This window comes from Haemaphysalis longicornis, unplaced genomic scaffold (genome assembly GCF_048455015.1).
Source record: "Haemaphysalis longicornis isolate Haplotype H1 unplaced genomic scaffold, Haemaphysalis longicornis Haplotype H1 scaffold_5, whole genome shotgun sequence".
Classification (NCBI taxonomy): Eukaryota; Metazoa; Arthropoda; class Arachnida; order Ixodida; family Ixodidae; genus Haemaphysalis; species Haemaphysalis longicornis.
This window is the reverse complement of record NW_027526385.1, coordinates 26521276-26536146: the sequence shown is the minus strand read 5'-3', so window position 1 is coordinate 26536146 and position 14871 is coordinate 26521276. Positions and strand designations below refer to the sequence as shown.

At 48.1% G+C, this 14871-nt stretch overlaps 1 protein-coding gene across 6 annotated transcripts in view; it reads left to right on the top strand.

The window, feature by feature from the left end:
* The window catches only part of LOC144137975 (uncharacterized), a 118580-nt gene that overhangs the window by 23911 nt on the left and 79798 nt on the right, over positions 1-14871 (top strand). For 2 of the 6 annotated variants that reach the window (XR_013315782.1, XM_077670012.1), the window contains exon 2: positions 11660-12830. The exons of 3 other annotated variants lie outside the window; for them this stretch is intronic. Coding sequence is in view for 1 of the 3 variants with exons in the window: in XM_077670012.1 (XP_077526138.1) it covers positions 11660-12283 (624 nt within the window). In the remaining 2 variants the exon portion in view is untranslated. Of the gene's footprint in view, positions 1-11659; positions 12831-14871 lie in introns of those variants that run through there. One more of the 6 variants, XR_013315785.1, reaches the window with a different exon arrangement.

Genomic DNA, 14871 nt, shown 5'->3' with positions numbered 1-14871 from the left:
GAATTCGGCGCCCTTCACTTCGGCGCGGCTAAGACCCACGTGTAGCTTTTGTCTGCACAGTGATGTGGTCGGCAGAAATGGGATAGTTAAGCCAAGCTTCTGTTACAAGTTTCAATGAATACGGTGCATAAAAATGTTGAAGAGGTTGGCGCAAAAAGTGAGCCTTGATCAAGTCACTATGATGTTTTGTGTAGAGTGCTGGTCGACAGGAATAAACGGTTTGATAGGTGCGGCATTGCAAGACCGCTGCTAAAATGCTATAAAGCATCCCGCATATGTGGAGCTCTCGGGTCTTGGTTAGAACAGTAATGGGCGGAACCAAGTTTAACGAATTTTGTTTCTCAAAACCAACCACGGCACAAGGCTAGTTAGAATGTTCGTCAAGAACGTCTTGCGTACACAGTCTAGATTGTAAGAACTGTGTCGGTGCGAGCAGCCGGCGTTCCTCCAGACACCAAGTTTGCCATGCACTCGATAATTTTAGTCAAGCACGATCCCAACGCGATTGGACGACGTTGCGCAGAGGAAAAGAACGGACGCGGGTTCGATTACGGGCCGCGGCGGCCGCTTTTCTTATGGAGGTGAAAAGCACAAACGCCGGTGTGTACGAGACTTCGGTGCAAGTTAAAAATCCCCAGGTGGACAAAATTTATCCGGAGCCCTCCACTACGGCGCGCCTCATCACGTGTGTTGCGTCGGCGCTTTAAACCCTACAATCACTCAATCAAACAGAAGGTGAGGTCACTTGCCGGGGTTCAGCCGTGGTTTAACGATCGAGAACTTTCAGATTGCGGGTAGCTCGCCACTGTGGCAGATGGGTTCGGTTTCATCACAAACTGCTTGGTCCTGGTTATTCTGGAGGTTTCACATATTGAAACCACATAGCTCGGCAGCACTTGTCCTTCTGCGAGTGATAGGTTGTACTAGTGCACGCAGCAACTCAGACGTTATCGCGAGGACTTCGTAAGCCTCCTCATCGGTCGACGCATCGTTCCGATTGTGGTTTCTGGTTGCAGAAAGGGGAGGCTTATGGGGGGAAAAGCTGTGCAGTTAAACCTGGATTTAACGAAGATCTTCTATTGCCCATATCAAGCTCCATTGAAACCCATATTTTCGCTACCTGTATGTAACGAAGACGTTGCGACAGGTAACCTTGATGTTATGATGTTGCTACGCTGAACAGCTATTGTTTTTTGCCCCTTTTCTGAAAATTTGACTGTGAAGTGTACTAATTTAGCGAATTTTTGCACACCCCGCCAACTACCGTGCGTTTCCACGTGTGAGCGCGGTGTCGGTTAGGTGCTAGGCTTGCCCATGGGCGTAAAGTCACGCGTCACGATCCTCTATCTGTGGTGTCGGTTCGTCGGTGAATATGTCTGCTCTCAGAAACCGAAAAGTTCGTCTTTCAAAGGCAAGCTCGCCCTTTTAAAGGCCGTCTTCTCCGGCGAGTAAAATGAACGTTGCTGCCCGGTACCGTATCCCAGCTAGCCCCCCTTCACGAATATCGAGTGCGGAAAAGAGCATCAAGCTCGCAGGAAGGCGTTCTTTAAGCGTAATTTTTGTCCCTGAAATGCGTTAACGCACCGAACAGTGCCTAAAGCAAGAGTGCTTAAGTCATGGGGTAAATGACCTTGTTTCTTTGGGGTGCTGTGTAGTGACTAAATTCGTGAGAGCAGCAGGAGAAATTCAGTTTTCCACAGTGAAATAAACCCTTGAAGGGCGAGTTCACCGGCCCTGATGTCGAGCAGCTTGGTTACGTTTGTACATCATTCACACGAGCCTTAACTCGTAACCTGCGTGTAACGAAAACCTGGATGTAGAAAAAAATGCAAATTTTTCTAAGCTTCGTTATATCCAGGTTTAAATGTAGAAGTTTTTGAGGAGACCTTGTTTACACTCACAACTTCGGGAAGTGTGACATGCGCGGCACCTATGTGTGTTTTGTGCACGACTGGCTTAATGAATAGGAACCTGCCCATAGCAGCTGGCAAAAGCGGAGCCAGCGTAAAGAAAAAACTCTTTAGTGACGGTGCGGTTTGTCAGGTGGCGCAAAGTTTATTTCCAACTTCGTCAGCATCGCTTCACTCACAGTGCGATGTGCGAGTGCTCGCATAAAATTCATAGCTGTCGTGAGAATGCATAGTGATTGTACCGATCAGTACCTTTAATACCGTCCGGCTCCGAGAATAGAAGTTTCAGCCAACACCCTCTTCTTTGTTGTGCAAACATTAACGTACACGCGGCCAATTTTTTACCAATATCACGGGAGCATCGACCGTTCGGTCGATCAGCGCCGTATGGTGGACTGATATGGCAAACTCGGCGAGAGTAGCCGCATGCGCACTAAGGAAAGGCCGCTGGTTCTGTCGTCTGCTAGGCTGTTCCGAGAGCAGACGGCCACCCCCGAGTTTATTTGCTTATCACACCGCCTGCTATACTCGAAATGTTTCTTCAAGACCAGCCACGAGGCGCCAACTGAAAACAGAGTAATCAGCGTTTCCGAACGAAGCTTGCGGTGAATGAACCTTGCGCTCGTCAATGCTGACTACTCTGTTTTCAATTGGAGCCACGTTCCTGGTATTGAAGAAAAAGTTCTAGTATAGCAGGCGGTGTGATAAGCATATAACAAAAATCGGGGGTGGCCGTCTGCTCTCGGAACAGCCTAGCAGACGACAGCACCAGCGGCCTTTCCTTAGTGCGCATGCGGCTACTCTCGCCGAGTTTGCCATATCAGTCCACCATACGGCGCTGATCGACCGAACGGTCGACGCTCCCGAGATATTAGTAAAAAATTGGGCGGGTGTACACAAGTAAACCACATTGCTAGATCTGTATGCAGAACTACCTCCTCTATTTTCGAGAATGTTCATTCATTACAACACGCGGAAATTTACATCGATGTCGAGATGCTTCGCTGTTCTTTTTAATCTCATTTGTGCACGTGGAAAAGTCCACAGGAAGGGCTGAAATTGTGTAAATCAGCTCCAACAGCACCGCCATTTTTGCGCGAAAATAATGTTTTTGTAGCCAAGGGGGCACTAATAAAAGCGTTGATTGAATGATTGATTGATTAATTGATTGAATGATTGATTGATTGATTGAATGTTTGGTTGCTTGTAGAGTTTAACGCGCCGATGCACCGCAGGCGATGAGGCGCACCGTAGTATAGGGCTCGGGATTAATTTTGACCCTCTGGGCATCTTTAACGTGCGCCGAAATTTCGTGCACACGGGTGTTTTTGCTTTTTGCATCCATGAGAAAAGCGGCAGGGAACCGATCCCGCGCCCTCGTGCTCAGCAGCTGAACGCCCTAGCCACAGGGCCACCGCGGCGGGTACTAACCAACGAATACTTTTTCAACGCCTGGGGCTTTTGCACTAACTGGAGCTGCGCTTGTACGAGATCTATAGGGGTGGCTCACAAGCTCAAAAAATGGCAAGTTGGCGTGAAAGTCATCTTCGGTCAACGCCTTTGATAAAAACCGCAGTTTTCTTCTGGATATCATTGAGCCAGTGCCCCCGGCTGCGAATCGATGGGAACAGAGTGAAAAAAAAATTGCCTTTACCGTGCGGCTGCCGGTCGTGTTCATTTGTGCGCAACAAACAGCATCGTGTACGATATGTTGACTGCAAGTACGATGGAAAAAAAATTGCCCCCACCTCCCCGAAGGGAATCGTGAGGAAGTGCGAATGCATTTCTTGCGCCGAGAGTACACGGCGTAGTAATTCTGCCATCGTCTTGAGAGGCGCAGTACCGGCGAGGGGGAGCTGTCAGGCGAGGGGAGAGGCGCGCGCCGAGGGTGAGTGCAAACCTAACGGGGGGAGAGGCGCGCCAGCTGCAGAGCATGTGACGTCACGGCGCGAGGAGAGGGGGAGCAGACGCAAAGGCGCCAGCGCGCGGTCACGTGGGAGTGTGACGTCACGGCGCGAGGAGCGGTGCGGGAGCCGGCGCGGGCGCGCGCAGCCACGGCGCGGGAGGCGGAGCGCGCGCGGGTCACGTGGGGTGTGACGTCGCTGCGCCGTTGCTACAGACGCTCCTCTCCGCTCCTCGCGCCGTTGCTAGGGGAGAGGAGGAGGAGCAATGCGGACGGCGGATTCAGGGTCGCTTATAAAGTGCATCGCACTTAATATCCCACACGGTCCTCCAGCATTTCTTTGGGTTAGGTACCGAGCCTTCCGCCGACGTAGAGTTATCGAAAACCTCGACCTCAGACTCGATGCAGCTACTTGTAGCAGAATAACGATTCATGCTGCTGCTGCACTGCCGATATCGAAACTGAAGCCCAACCAAGAATGCCGGCTTGTTTTTTGGTGTGATATGTTATACTCGTGCTATGAAAGGCGTCGTAAGCAAATGGGAATTGACCGAGCGGCCAATGTTTTTCTGTTTTCACGCTTCTTCCCTAAAAAGCGTCGTGTTCTCCCTGTTTATTTTTTTCTGGTTCGTGCTCTGAAACGAAACGAGCTGAACATTCTTTGGTGCTTTATTTTATATTCTTTCGATGGACGTGCGCTATGACACGCGTGGAACGCTATGGAACGTCTTAAAGGGTTAGCTGCTCTAGATGGGTTTCGCTTTCGACATCCGGGTGAGATCGCGTTGGGTGAATGCTACTCGGTGCGCACTTCTCCCAGGGTGATTTGACTAACACCTGAGCACGAGGAAGAGAGAAAAAGATGCATTAACAACGATGGAAGGCTGAGCAATCCAGTGTGAAGTTCAAAACCTGGGATAAAATGCAACGCCACCTGGTGCAGTGGCGTCAGAAATAGGTTAAAAAAGTCACACGCGCCAAACCCTCTCCTTTCCCCATCACCTCAGCAGTGGGAGCGCGAGCTCGCCAGCTCACGGTGCGAGGTCCAAGAGCGCGTCATCGCTCGTGCCCAAGCAGCTGTGCTGGCTCGCGGCTATATGGACTAAGAAAGCCCCCCACTTTTATGTTCAATAAAGGTTTTACATTGAAAGAAAGCGATAACAAATTAGGCGCGGAATAGCCGAGCATGTACAGGTAACTATGTACCACGTCAGTTGCGGTTTTGCGATGTTCTGGAAGGGATCCGATAATAGCCCAGACCTTCGACGTGTGCGTATGCCCTGATGGTCTGGCGCATATCCACCCAACGCTTGATGAGTAGCGTGTTAGTGTGACGCTCCATTTCCATCTGAACCCTGAGCAGACGTTACTTGATATAGGGTGCATGACCAGACTTTTTGTACCGGCCCGGAATTTGCAACCGGCGCTGCCATAACGTAACGAATTTTTGGTCAGGCCCTAGCTGATGCAGTGGGATGCGGAAATTTTGGGGCAAAACGTCCCTTCGCGGTGACCCCGCCATCTGAACGTGTTTTCTTAGTGGGTAACAGAAATACGTATTCTCTTTTCAGTCATTTCGTGAGCCTTGAATCAGCCTTGAATAGTTTGGTGATGCAGTAGTTTAGTATACGTGAACTGCAAGATGCCTTGAACATGCTGGGTGTCGGAATTCTGGATTGGTACTGTGTTTGTGCGAATGGCTGCCAGATATTCAAGCGGTGGCGGCTGGTCAGCTGCGATCGCTTCGTAAAAAGCAGCCGTTGTCAGACTTGCCTTCGAAACACGCGCCATTGCTTGAAGTGTTGTCAGGTACACCTGCAAAGTTTTCAAAAAAATTATTCAGACTTCGCTGCAGGCTTCGCCTTCTACACGAATCCTGGGTGGCGCTAGGCGCCCCGTATAGTCCCCAGGACAGACCGTCCATCATCCGACCGTTCGGCGTGGTATGCTAGGCCTCACACCCACTGTGGTTCATTAAGCTTCATTCAGTGACGCGGCCATCAAGAATCGAAAGATGAATCGGTGTTTTTGGTTTCCCTCCGTCGCTGCGGTGCGCTGCTTGGCATCTTGGCGTTCTTCCCCGTGGTGATCAAGAATGCTGCCTCGTTTGCTCCTTTCTGCAGCAATCACAAGAGCGCGTGTGAGAGCCGCACAAACCAGCTCATCTTGAGAGTTCTCTGACGTCTTGCGCACGTACACGCCTGTCTCCATGGTGCGAGGTGGAAGGGGAGCAATAGGCAATTTCGGAGCATTGTATTTGTTTCAGGGGGCGCTTAATGCCAGCCATCGTCTGTTGGGTTGGCAGAGTAGCACGACCACCGGGATTGGTCAAACAGGCGCATTGAAGTGCGCCTGGCGTTAGTCGTGCGCGAGCAGCAGAGTCCAAAGAAGGTTTGCTCGTTGAACACGAAATACTGACCGTGTGTCAGTGCTTTATGAACAAGCAACAGCGCTGCCGTGGGCGGTCTGGGTGGTGCAGGTAAGGTGGAGGAGGATAAAAATTATTGATGCGCAACATTAAGCGTTGATCATGTCCCGGGTCAAGTTCGGCAATGCCAACTGGCGCGTCAGCTGGTCCGAGGGTAGCCAAGATCGCCATGTTGAAAGACGAGGACGTGGAAAATGTGTATGCTGAATTGGAATGGGGTTGCAAAAAACTCTTGCCCTAAATTAGCGTATGGTTCGGGACAGTCCGGGCATATGAGGAGTGTCGTATGCGGTAGAGAAAGGGGACGGGAAGGGGTAAGTAGTGTACATAAAGGAGCGCTACAGGGTTGAAACAAGCGGGCCTGTATCGATGGATTACGTTGCCGATAATCTCAATAGACCCGCCGCGGTGGCTCAGTGGCTAAGGCGTTGCGCTGCTGAGCACGAGGTCGCGGGTTCGATTCCCGGCCGCGGCGGCCGCTTTTCTGATGGCGGCGAAAAGCAAAAACGCCTGTGTGTACGAGATTTCGGCGCACGTTAAAGATCCCCAGGGGGTCAAAATTAATCCGGAGCCCTCCACTACGGCGCGCCTGATCGCCTGCGTTGCGTCGGCGCGTTAAACCCTACAATCAATCAATCAATCAATCAATCAATCAATCAATCAATCAATCAATCAATCAATCAATCAATCAATCAATCAATCAATCAATCAATCAAATCAATCGATAATCTCAATAGACCGTTCTCGCAACTTTAACTTCTTTAACAAGGCGGAATACACCAGAAACAGGAAAGTAGGGGTCGACACCCCGTACGCTTTTGGGTGCTACGGTTTGTGACGTCACAAATGTTGTGAATGGCGAGAGCTCATTGGGGAAGCATCAACACATGTTTTCCTTAAGGAAACAGCTCCCAAGTTTTTGGACACGTGAAAGAAATGTAAACTACAATTTTCCTGAGCTCATCTTTTTTAAAAAGCACAGGAAACCAACAGCTTTGGTAAATTCTAGGCAGGCTGCTTTACTGATTATGTAGCCAGGCACCACGCTTTTTAGTTTCGTTTTGGAAAAGCGGTGTTGTGAAATTAGTGAAGTCAATAACCGACGGTGAACTCCCGAGCTTCTGGGAGCAATATTTCCGGAAGGAAGCGGCAAAAGGAACCACATGGGCTGCAGGTGGTTTTCCGCCTGTCTCCTCCCAGTCTCCCGTTTTCCGCACGCGGATGTTGCTATCGGGAAAGCGTGCCCAAGCGAGGTTCGAACTTTATAGCCATTGAAGGGTGCTTACTACAGGTGGTTAGCTGACGAATCAGGCCTTGTGCTCTCCCGTTCGCGGTAAGCCGCTGGAAAGCATGACTCGCTCTACGCTTTTCATTGAATGAATCAATATAATAAATTAATATGGATTGTTAAAATGTGTTTAGTAATTATTTCTATTTTAATAATTTAATCAATTAAAAAGGTAATTATTATTGGAGTGATCACCGACAGCGCAGGGCCTTGTCGGCTGGTGCACTTGAATATTAATTAATGGTTTAGATAACTAATTAATTAATTAATGTGCTCACCAACAGCGCAGGGCCTTGTCGGGTGTTGCACTGGATACATGAATATTAGGCATACAAAGACAACATATAGGAAGGGAAATAAATAAAAAATGGGCAACGATAAAAGCGACGGTATGTACAATAGAGGAGAATGATGAAAGACGGCAGAACATTTCCTGAATAACAAAAGCTCGAAAGTCGTCTTTACAGTATGCTCAATGAACGTATACAAGTATAAGCAAGGTGGTGCTTTTGGCGCAGAAACACGATAACAGAGGGATAAGTGCAGGCGCGTCCTCTCCACCCCATGTACATTCATAATGTCAGATTTTTCAAGGCGCGTTTAAAAGGGACCATGTCATTGCAAAAAAACAGAAGGTAAAAAACACTCTTTTGGCATCAGCTGGGTGGTACCAGACTCAGTGTTCAGTCAACATGGAAGCAGCCATGGAGCCGCAGTGGTCTGCTTTGCACTCGCAGGTGAACAGAGCTTTCAAGGCAAGGGCAGACAAACTTGGGATATATACAGTTAAAAAAAACCCGGTCACGCCTAGAGCGCCCATTAAATAGCTCATCAATATTGGGAAGCGTGAGAAGCCGACCATGCACCTAAAGGCTCACCGCTCGCTGTTAAGTTGCGATAAAATACGGTTCTAGTAAAGCGCTTCTGAATCTTTTCTAGTCGAAGGAACGACGAAGGTGTTATGCCATTTAAAGTTGCACTGGCATTTTTGAGTTTTGGTATAATTACGGCGTGGTAAAGTGAAACAAAGCATGATCGGTGGTGAATTCACTGGTGGCCGGGAAAATCACGCCAAGCGTTCGGAGACAGGAGTTGGTCAGGTAGTTCACATGTGAGTGGAATAGTAGTTTTACAGCCATCATTACACCCAAATCACCCGCTACAGTAGCGCGTTTTGCAGGTTCACCAAGCAGCGAGTATGGAAAAATGAGCGATGCATTCTTACGAGTATTTGATATCACGATAGTTTTGGAGAGATTAAGCTTTAAATAGTTGCTGCCGCACCATGGCGAAACTGCGTTGATGTCATTTCGGAGCAGGACGCGATCATCCGGTGCAGAAACTGCGCGATAGAGCTTCATATCATCCGCATACTGAGAGCGAACAGTGCCAAATAACGGGGTGTACGTCATTACCAAAAATGTTAAAGAGAAGAGGGCAGGGTGCTGAGTCTTAAGGTACCCCTGATATTAGCGCGAAAGGCTGGTAGGTGATGCCTTTATAAGAAGCACAATTAGACCTGCTTTTAAATAACTGCCCACCCACTGATATAACTCACTGGATAGGCCGTGTGCAGACAATTTTCGAAACAGAAAAGCATGGTTAACAGTGGCGAAGGCCTTGCTACAGTCGAATTATACTGTATCTACCTGTTGGCGAGAGAGCACTGGCGGGCCGATGTCACTTTAAAAACATGCTAGATTCGATGCTATTGACCTATTCGATGCTATGTGGAAGCCGCGTCATGTGGAAATCAGACGGTCTAATCTGGCGCAACACGATGTGCAGCTCTAAATAATATGAGATGGCTGTGATCCCCTGACCAGGTGAGGTGAAGGCGCCCGCCAGAGCAACGCTGGCCCGGCAGCCGTGCTTGCGTGATATCCGAAAGGGCGCTTCTCGCTTCAGAAGAGGCGTCGCTCGCAACCGGCTTAATGGGATCTGGGTGTCCGGGTTCGGTGAGCAGACCGGCCGCTCAAGCATTTAAAAGCAGTTCTCGTTCCGTCGGTGACAAACAATAAAAGCCCAAGCCAGCTTTATCTGCCAGAGAAACGTTCTAGGGAGCCGGTCATGGCGTACCGAAGTCAAAGCTACGGTCGCCAGCGCAAGAGTGCCTAGGGTGAACCGTTTACGCTCTAGAACACACTTGTGCCTCGCTCCCATTTTCTGACACAGGGACTGTCACTAAAAGATGAAAGGAAAGCGGAAGAGAAGAATATCAGCTTTATTTACTTATTTCTCAACAAAAAATTAAAGCCGTTCCACTCAACGTGAAAGCTATTGCAAGTGCAGAGCAGTGATTCGCCTTAATGAGCTGTGCCGCTTTTTTTGTCCGCCTGCTGCTACCACCAACAACACTTTTCGCATCCCGGTCTCACTCCGCTCTCGATAAATTGAGCGGGGGTTTGTCCAATGAAATTCAAATTTCCCGTTTTTCGCAGTGCCCACGCGCCCCCTGCTGGAACAGCGCGAGCCGCACGTGCCGCCCCCTTTAAGCGCAGTTTCGAACACATCGTTTTTGGCAACCACTTGTTGCGCTTATTACCTTTAAAACCAACCCAACGGGCGTTCCTAACTAAATCGACGCGGGAGCTACCAGTTATATACAGAGATTTTGCCTCGAATGTACCTGCACTTTTCTTTTGGTAAACAGGGAAATGTATGACAAGCGCCAGCGGATCAGACATTTCTCTTAGTTATGACAATATAAACCGCTTCTTTTTCAAAGCATCGTTTTGGGTCTATTACGACGTAAAGCCGTGGGGCTCTACTTTGTCCCGTTATGTCGCTGTGACGCCTGATTCCGGCAGTGGCTATACATTGTGACAGGGAACGAGCTGCGACAAAGCGGGCCCCCAAAGTGTTCTGAACCTAATAAGCCATCGTCGCTCGCCGAAAAAACGCCGAGAGAATTATGAAACGTAAGATCTTTCAGTTAAAAGAAATTCAAATTCAGCATTTAGTGTCCCTTTAAGTGTACGCGTAAAAGAATGCGCAGTTGCGTGCGGGTTAGAGATTTGTATCCAACAAAAAATGTGGAAGAGATGCTCTGATCTTCTCATCGTCATCGTCATTATCATCGTCATCATCATCGTCATCATCATCGTCATCATCGTCGTCGTCGTCGTCGTAGTCTTCATCATCAAGGTCAAAGCAGAGAACCCAAAGTTACACGTTTCCATAGTGAAGCTGTATTGTCTGTATAGGAGAGTAGTGTTGTAGTTCTTGGCGTACTCTTGGCGTTCGCAGGATCAATGAAAATGACCTAAAGTGTAAACGTTCGGTCGTCCTGGCCACACCGAACGCAGTCTGCTTTTTTCTCCGCACCACAGAGGGATAACAGAAAAGAGTGTCAGGAGTGAGATTGTATGTGCAAAGTTTGCAGAGTTCACGGATTTTACATGGGCAACATCCACTTGCCAAAGATTAAGAGACACGGTGCGTCACCACACGCGGCAGGCTTTGCTTCGGTTTCAATTTTGTTGATATGTTTCGCCTTTCAGTACAAGCACAGCCAAAAGGTGCATTTGGGTGAACGCCAGAAAACACCACGCCTACACAGCGGCACCAGATATGTGAATGTACATGCTGCAGCCAGCGACGAAATCAAATACATTTTAGGATCAAATGGCTACCTATCAGGCGGCGGCAGTCGTAAACTGCATTTCAGCCCCAACTTACGCATGCATTTTTTTACACTGCCCTCCATGCGCCAGCATATCCTTTAAGGAATGGCATACAGTGTTGGGCCTTCATCAACTATTTAGCTTGGCAGCCGCCATTTCGACGTAGCTTTAAAAGAGGGGTTTTCTTGTTGGCTTCCAATCTGTACGACAATATTAAAAGCCAGTGACCGCAAGCTTTGAGGGAGACGGCTCATATAGAATAAACTCAGGCCCCGGCTCTCTCCGGCTCTTTGTGTCCTGTGTTCAGTCTTCGCGTAAAAGTTCAGACGAAAACGGCAAAGAGCAATGCCACCCTAAATACTTTAATGCTTAGCAAACAAGGTATCCTTGGTCGTCCAACAAAACCAAAATGGACTACGACACGCGTAGTCTTTTTGTGATTTGGATGAAACCTATTGTTGTTTCAATGTTTTCTCGCTGCCTCGTTTTCCATCCTTCGCGTAGGTACACTGCTGGAACGAAGCCAACGGCTGCCTTGTCGTCCTCCCATCTTCGCAGATCGCCGAGCACGTTCGCAAGGATTGCCAGTACCACGTGACCCGCTGCCCCAACTGCTCAGCGGCGGTGCTGAGCCGCGACGTGTGTGCACATCTGAAATCTCAATGTACAGCGCTTGCATTTGATGCGGCGCCTGAACCACAACAGAGGGCTAATGCCAACGCAAGGACACATTTGGAATTATTTGAGAAGAAGGTTGAACAGAGAGTGCGCGAACTGGACGCCAAGCTCGCTCAACTGTCACTGAAGAGTGACTCTGTGAGTGACAAACTTAGTGAAATTTGCCAGAGCAATAACCATTTGAAGGAAGCACTAACAGAGCAGTTTGGATCAGTCCTAGGTCACAAATTAGCTGAAATGAAAGTCTTTTATGCTGAAAAAATTGAATCTTTGAGAACCAGCGTAGCCTCAGCAGTGGCACCGGTTGCAAGTGATCCAAAAACGCATCAGAGGGTTATTACTGGTCTTGCGGAGCTCAAAGCAAAGGCAATGAAAGATGGTTCGTGTTATAGGTGGAGCGACAGAGTATACCTACGGCGTTACCTAATCTCTTGGGGAATTAATTTGTAAAAGAGGGTGACAACGTGGTCATATTTCTGGCCTTTCAGTTGCATAAGGGTAGAGACGACGACTTTCTTGACTGGCCATTTACGAAAACTTTGAAGCTCAGCATCATCCACCCCGAGACGCGGCAAGAACTCCATCGTGAAGGCCAGGCAGTTTGGGATGGGGCTTACAAGAAGCATTTTTGTAGACCAATAAGGAGCAGCAATGAACCGGCATGCTTTCTTGGTACCAAGTTTGACTCAACAGTCCTGGAACGTGATGGTTACGTTAGGAAAGATCAGCTCTTGCTAAGGTTCGAGGTGCTCCTGTGATTGATTTGAAACAGCAACAGTTCCTTATCAGAATATGGGTACACAGAACAACTGGCGCATACAAGATAAGTTTGCAAATAATTGCAAGTTTTATACAACCGTTTTTACGCATTCGTTTGCATCGGTATTACCGCACAAAACCAAACTGCGTAAATATTGCGGGTGAAAACAAAAACATCCTGCTATTAACAGTAGACCTACTTTGGACCTGCTTCGCAAAATAAACTTCCTACCAATGATCTGCTCTTTCCTGTGTGATTTCTTTTCTCAAACAAGATGAAAAATTAGCAATGATAACTACCAGAAAATAGACAAATTACATGTGGTAGTTCGACATAAGTACCCGTAGAAAAAACTGAAATTTCGAGGCTTTTAACTGACGAAGGGAGGCCCGACCGGAGGCACCCACAAGACGCTCTTGTTGTGGCCTTGTATGAAAAAAGATTATTCTTCATGGCTTATTTGGGCGATGAAATTCTTGTCTATCTGTTGGTGTATTTATCACCTAAATGCTCCCAAACTAAACAAAAAGTACGCGTTAAATTTTACTTGAGCGATTGTCTACAGGTATAGAGCATTGTTTGCATAGGTAGAATTTGGAAAGGAGAGTCTTCTTACGTATTCGGGCGCTACGTGGGGTATGCGAGCGACGAGGGGCCGGTCAGCCACATTGGCAGGTTTCTGAAACGTGATAAGCAGTCAAAAAATGCTTCGCAAAACTGCTAGATTCGCCATGCCGGCACTGTCCCGGAACCGTGGAATGTATTTACCGGTGTTAACTTCGGCGGACGGTGGTTGACATTACTCTTTAACGGTTCATACGCTCCGTGGCGTAGCGAGCCGCGCTATTTCCGTGGACCACTTTACTGGTACGGCCCCTTCACGGCTCCTGCCTGTTTTCACGGAGAATCTTATAGCGGCATGAATGGGCGTCGGAAAGCGTTGTACGTATACGTTATCCGATGGGCTATGAAAATAAACCGCACAGCAAGTTCAGATTTACAGGGTGTACGGCAGGTATCAATGTTCGTGGAGTCCGGTGAAGGTAGCACACTTGGTGGGTTAATTACGTGGTTTGCGAGAAATTCTTGCTTGCATGTTTTCGGACTTTCTACGGCATTATACGAAGCACCTGGAGTATTTCCCATTTTTGCTGTGAAACGGCTTTGTAGCAAATTGTTGAAATGCCGTGGAAATGTGGAGCGTACTATGGTTGATACAGAAGCATACTAGTTTGAAGAGCGTGGTATGTTTTCTGCTTGTCCTGGGCGAAATGAACGCGGCAGGAATGCTTCTCAGGCAATTGCGTTCATGTAAGGGTTGCTGCATGTACAGCCGGTAAAAGGCTTGTCTATAACACAGCGTACGTACTCTCAGCCCTAGCCTGCCCCGCCGGAGCGGGATTTGAATAAAACTACTGCGGAATTCTGAAGTCTCAGCCCTTCGCTTTTGCATCCGACATGTTTGGAACGAGTATGTTTCGGCAGTTTTCGGATGTAGCTGGTTGAAGTTGAAATCGCTGTTATAGACAAGCGTTTTATCGGCTGTACATGCTGCTGCATGTACTTAAAAGCTAAATTTACGCTTATTTCTTTTAAACTCTAAAGAACTCGTGGTCGGCGTCCTGGTCTTTCTTCTTCAAAATGCATGCCGACCAGACGGGCTTCTGTCATACCCTTGACTTCATAGAAAATTACCTGGTCGCGTTTTCACCCCAAATTATCGTTTGATGCCAAGAAGCTGCAATCCGTACATATTGTGTCACAAGAACTGGATGTGTTTAAAGAAACAAATATGCCGGGAATGTCAGCCATGTACAATTTATGTGCACTCCATGTGCTAGATGAAGCACCAAGCTTCAACGCAGGGTATTGCAGGTTTGTTGTGTGTGCTGCACGGGCAAAGTATAAGGTATGTGGGTAAAGTCGAGGCTTTTGGGGCAAATGTGGAATGAAAGTGTTTCAAGGCGACATGCAACCTGCATAAAAATGTTTTATCTGCGTCCTCGGGTAGGTGAACGTGGCCTTTATTTTAGTATTCCGAAGTAATGGGAGGAGAGGGATTAAGGAGGTGTGTGGTAAAGTTTGCATAACGTAAGTTCAAGTCTCGTTTCATTTTTCAGTTGCAATTTTGTAGGACAGATGTCAGGGGGTGATGCGCAAAGTTACAACTTTCCAGTATTGCAAGGTGCTCAAAGCCGTTTATAGATTTTGTAAGAAGCTTCCTGAGTAAAATGTTACCCGAACATTGTTTTGCGAATTTCCCAATTTAAGCGAGCGC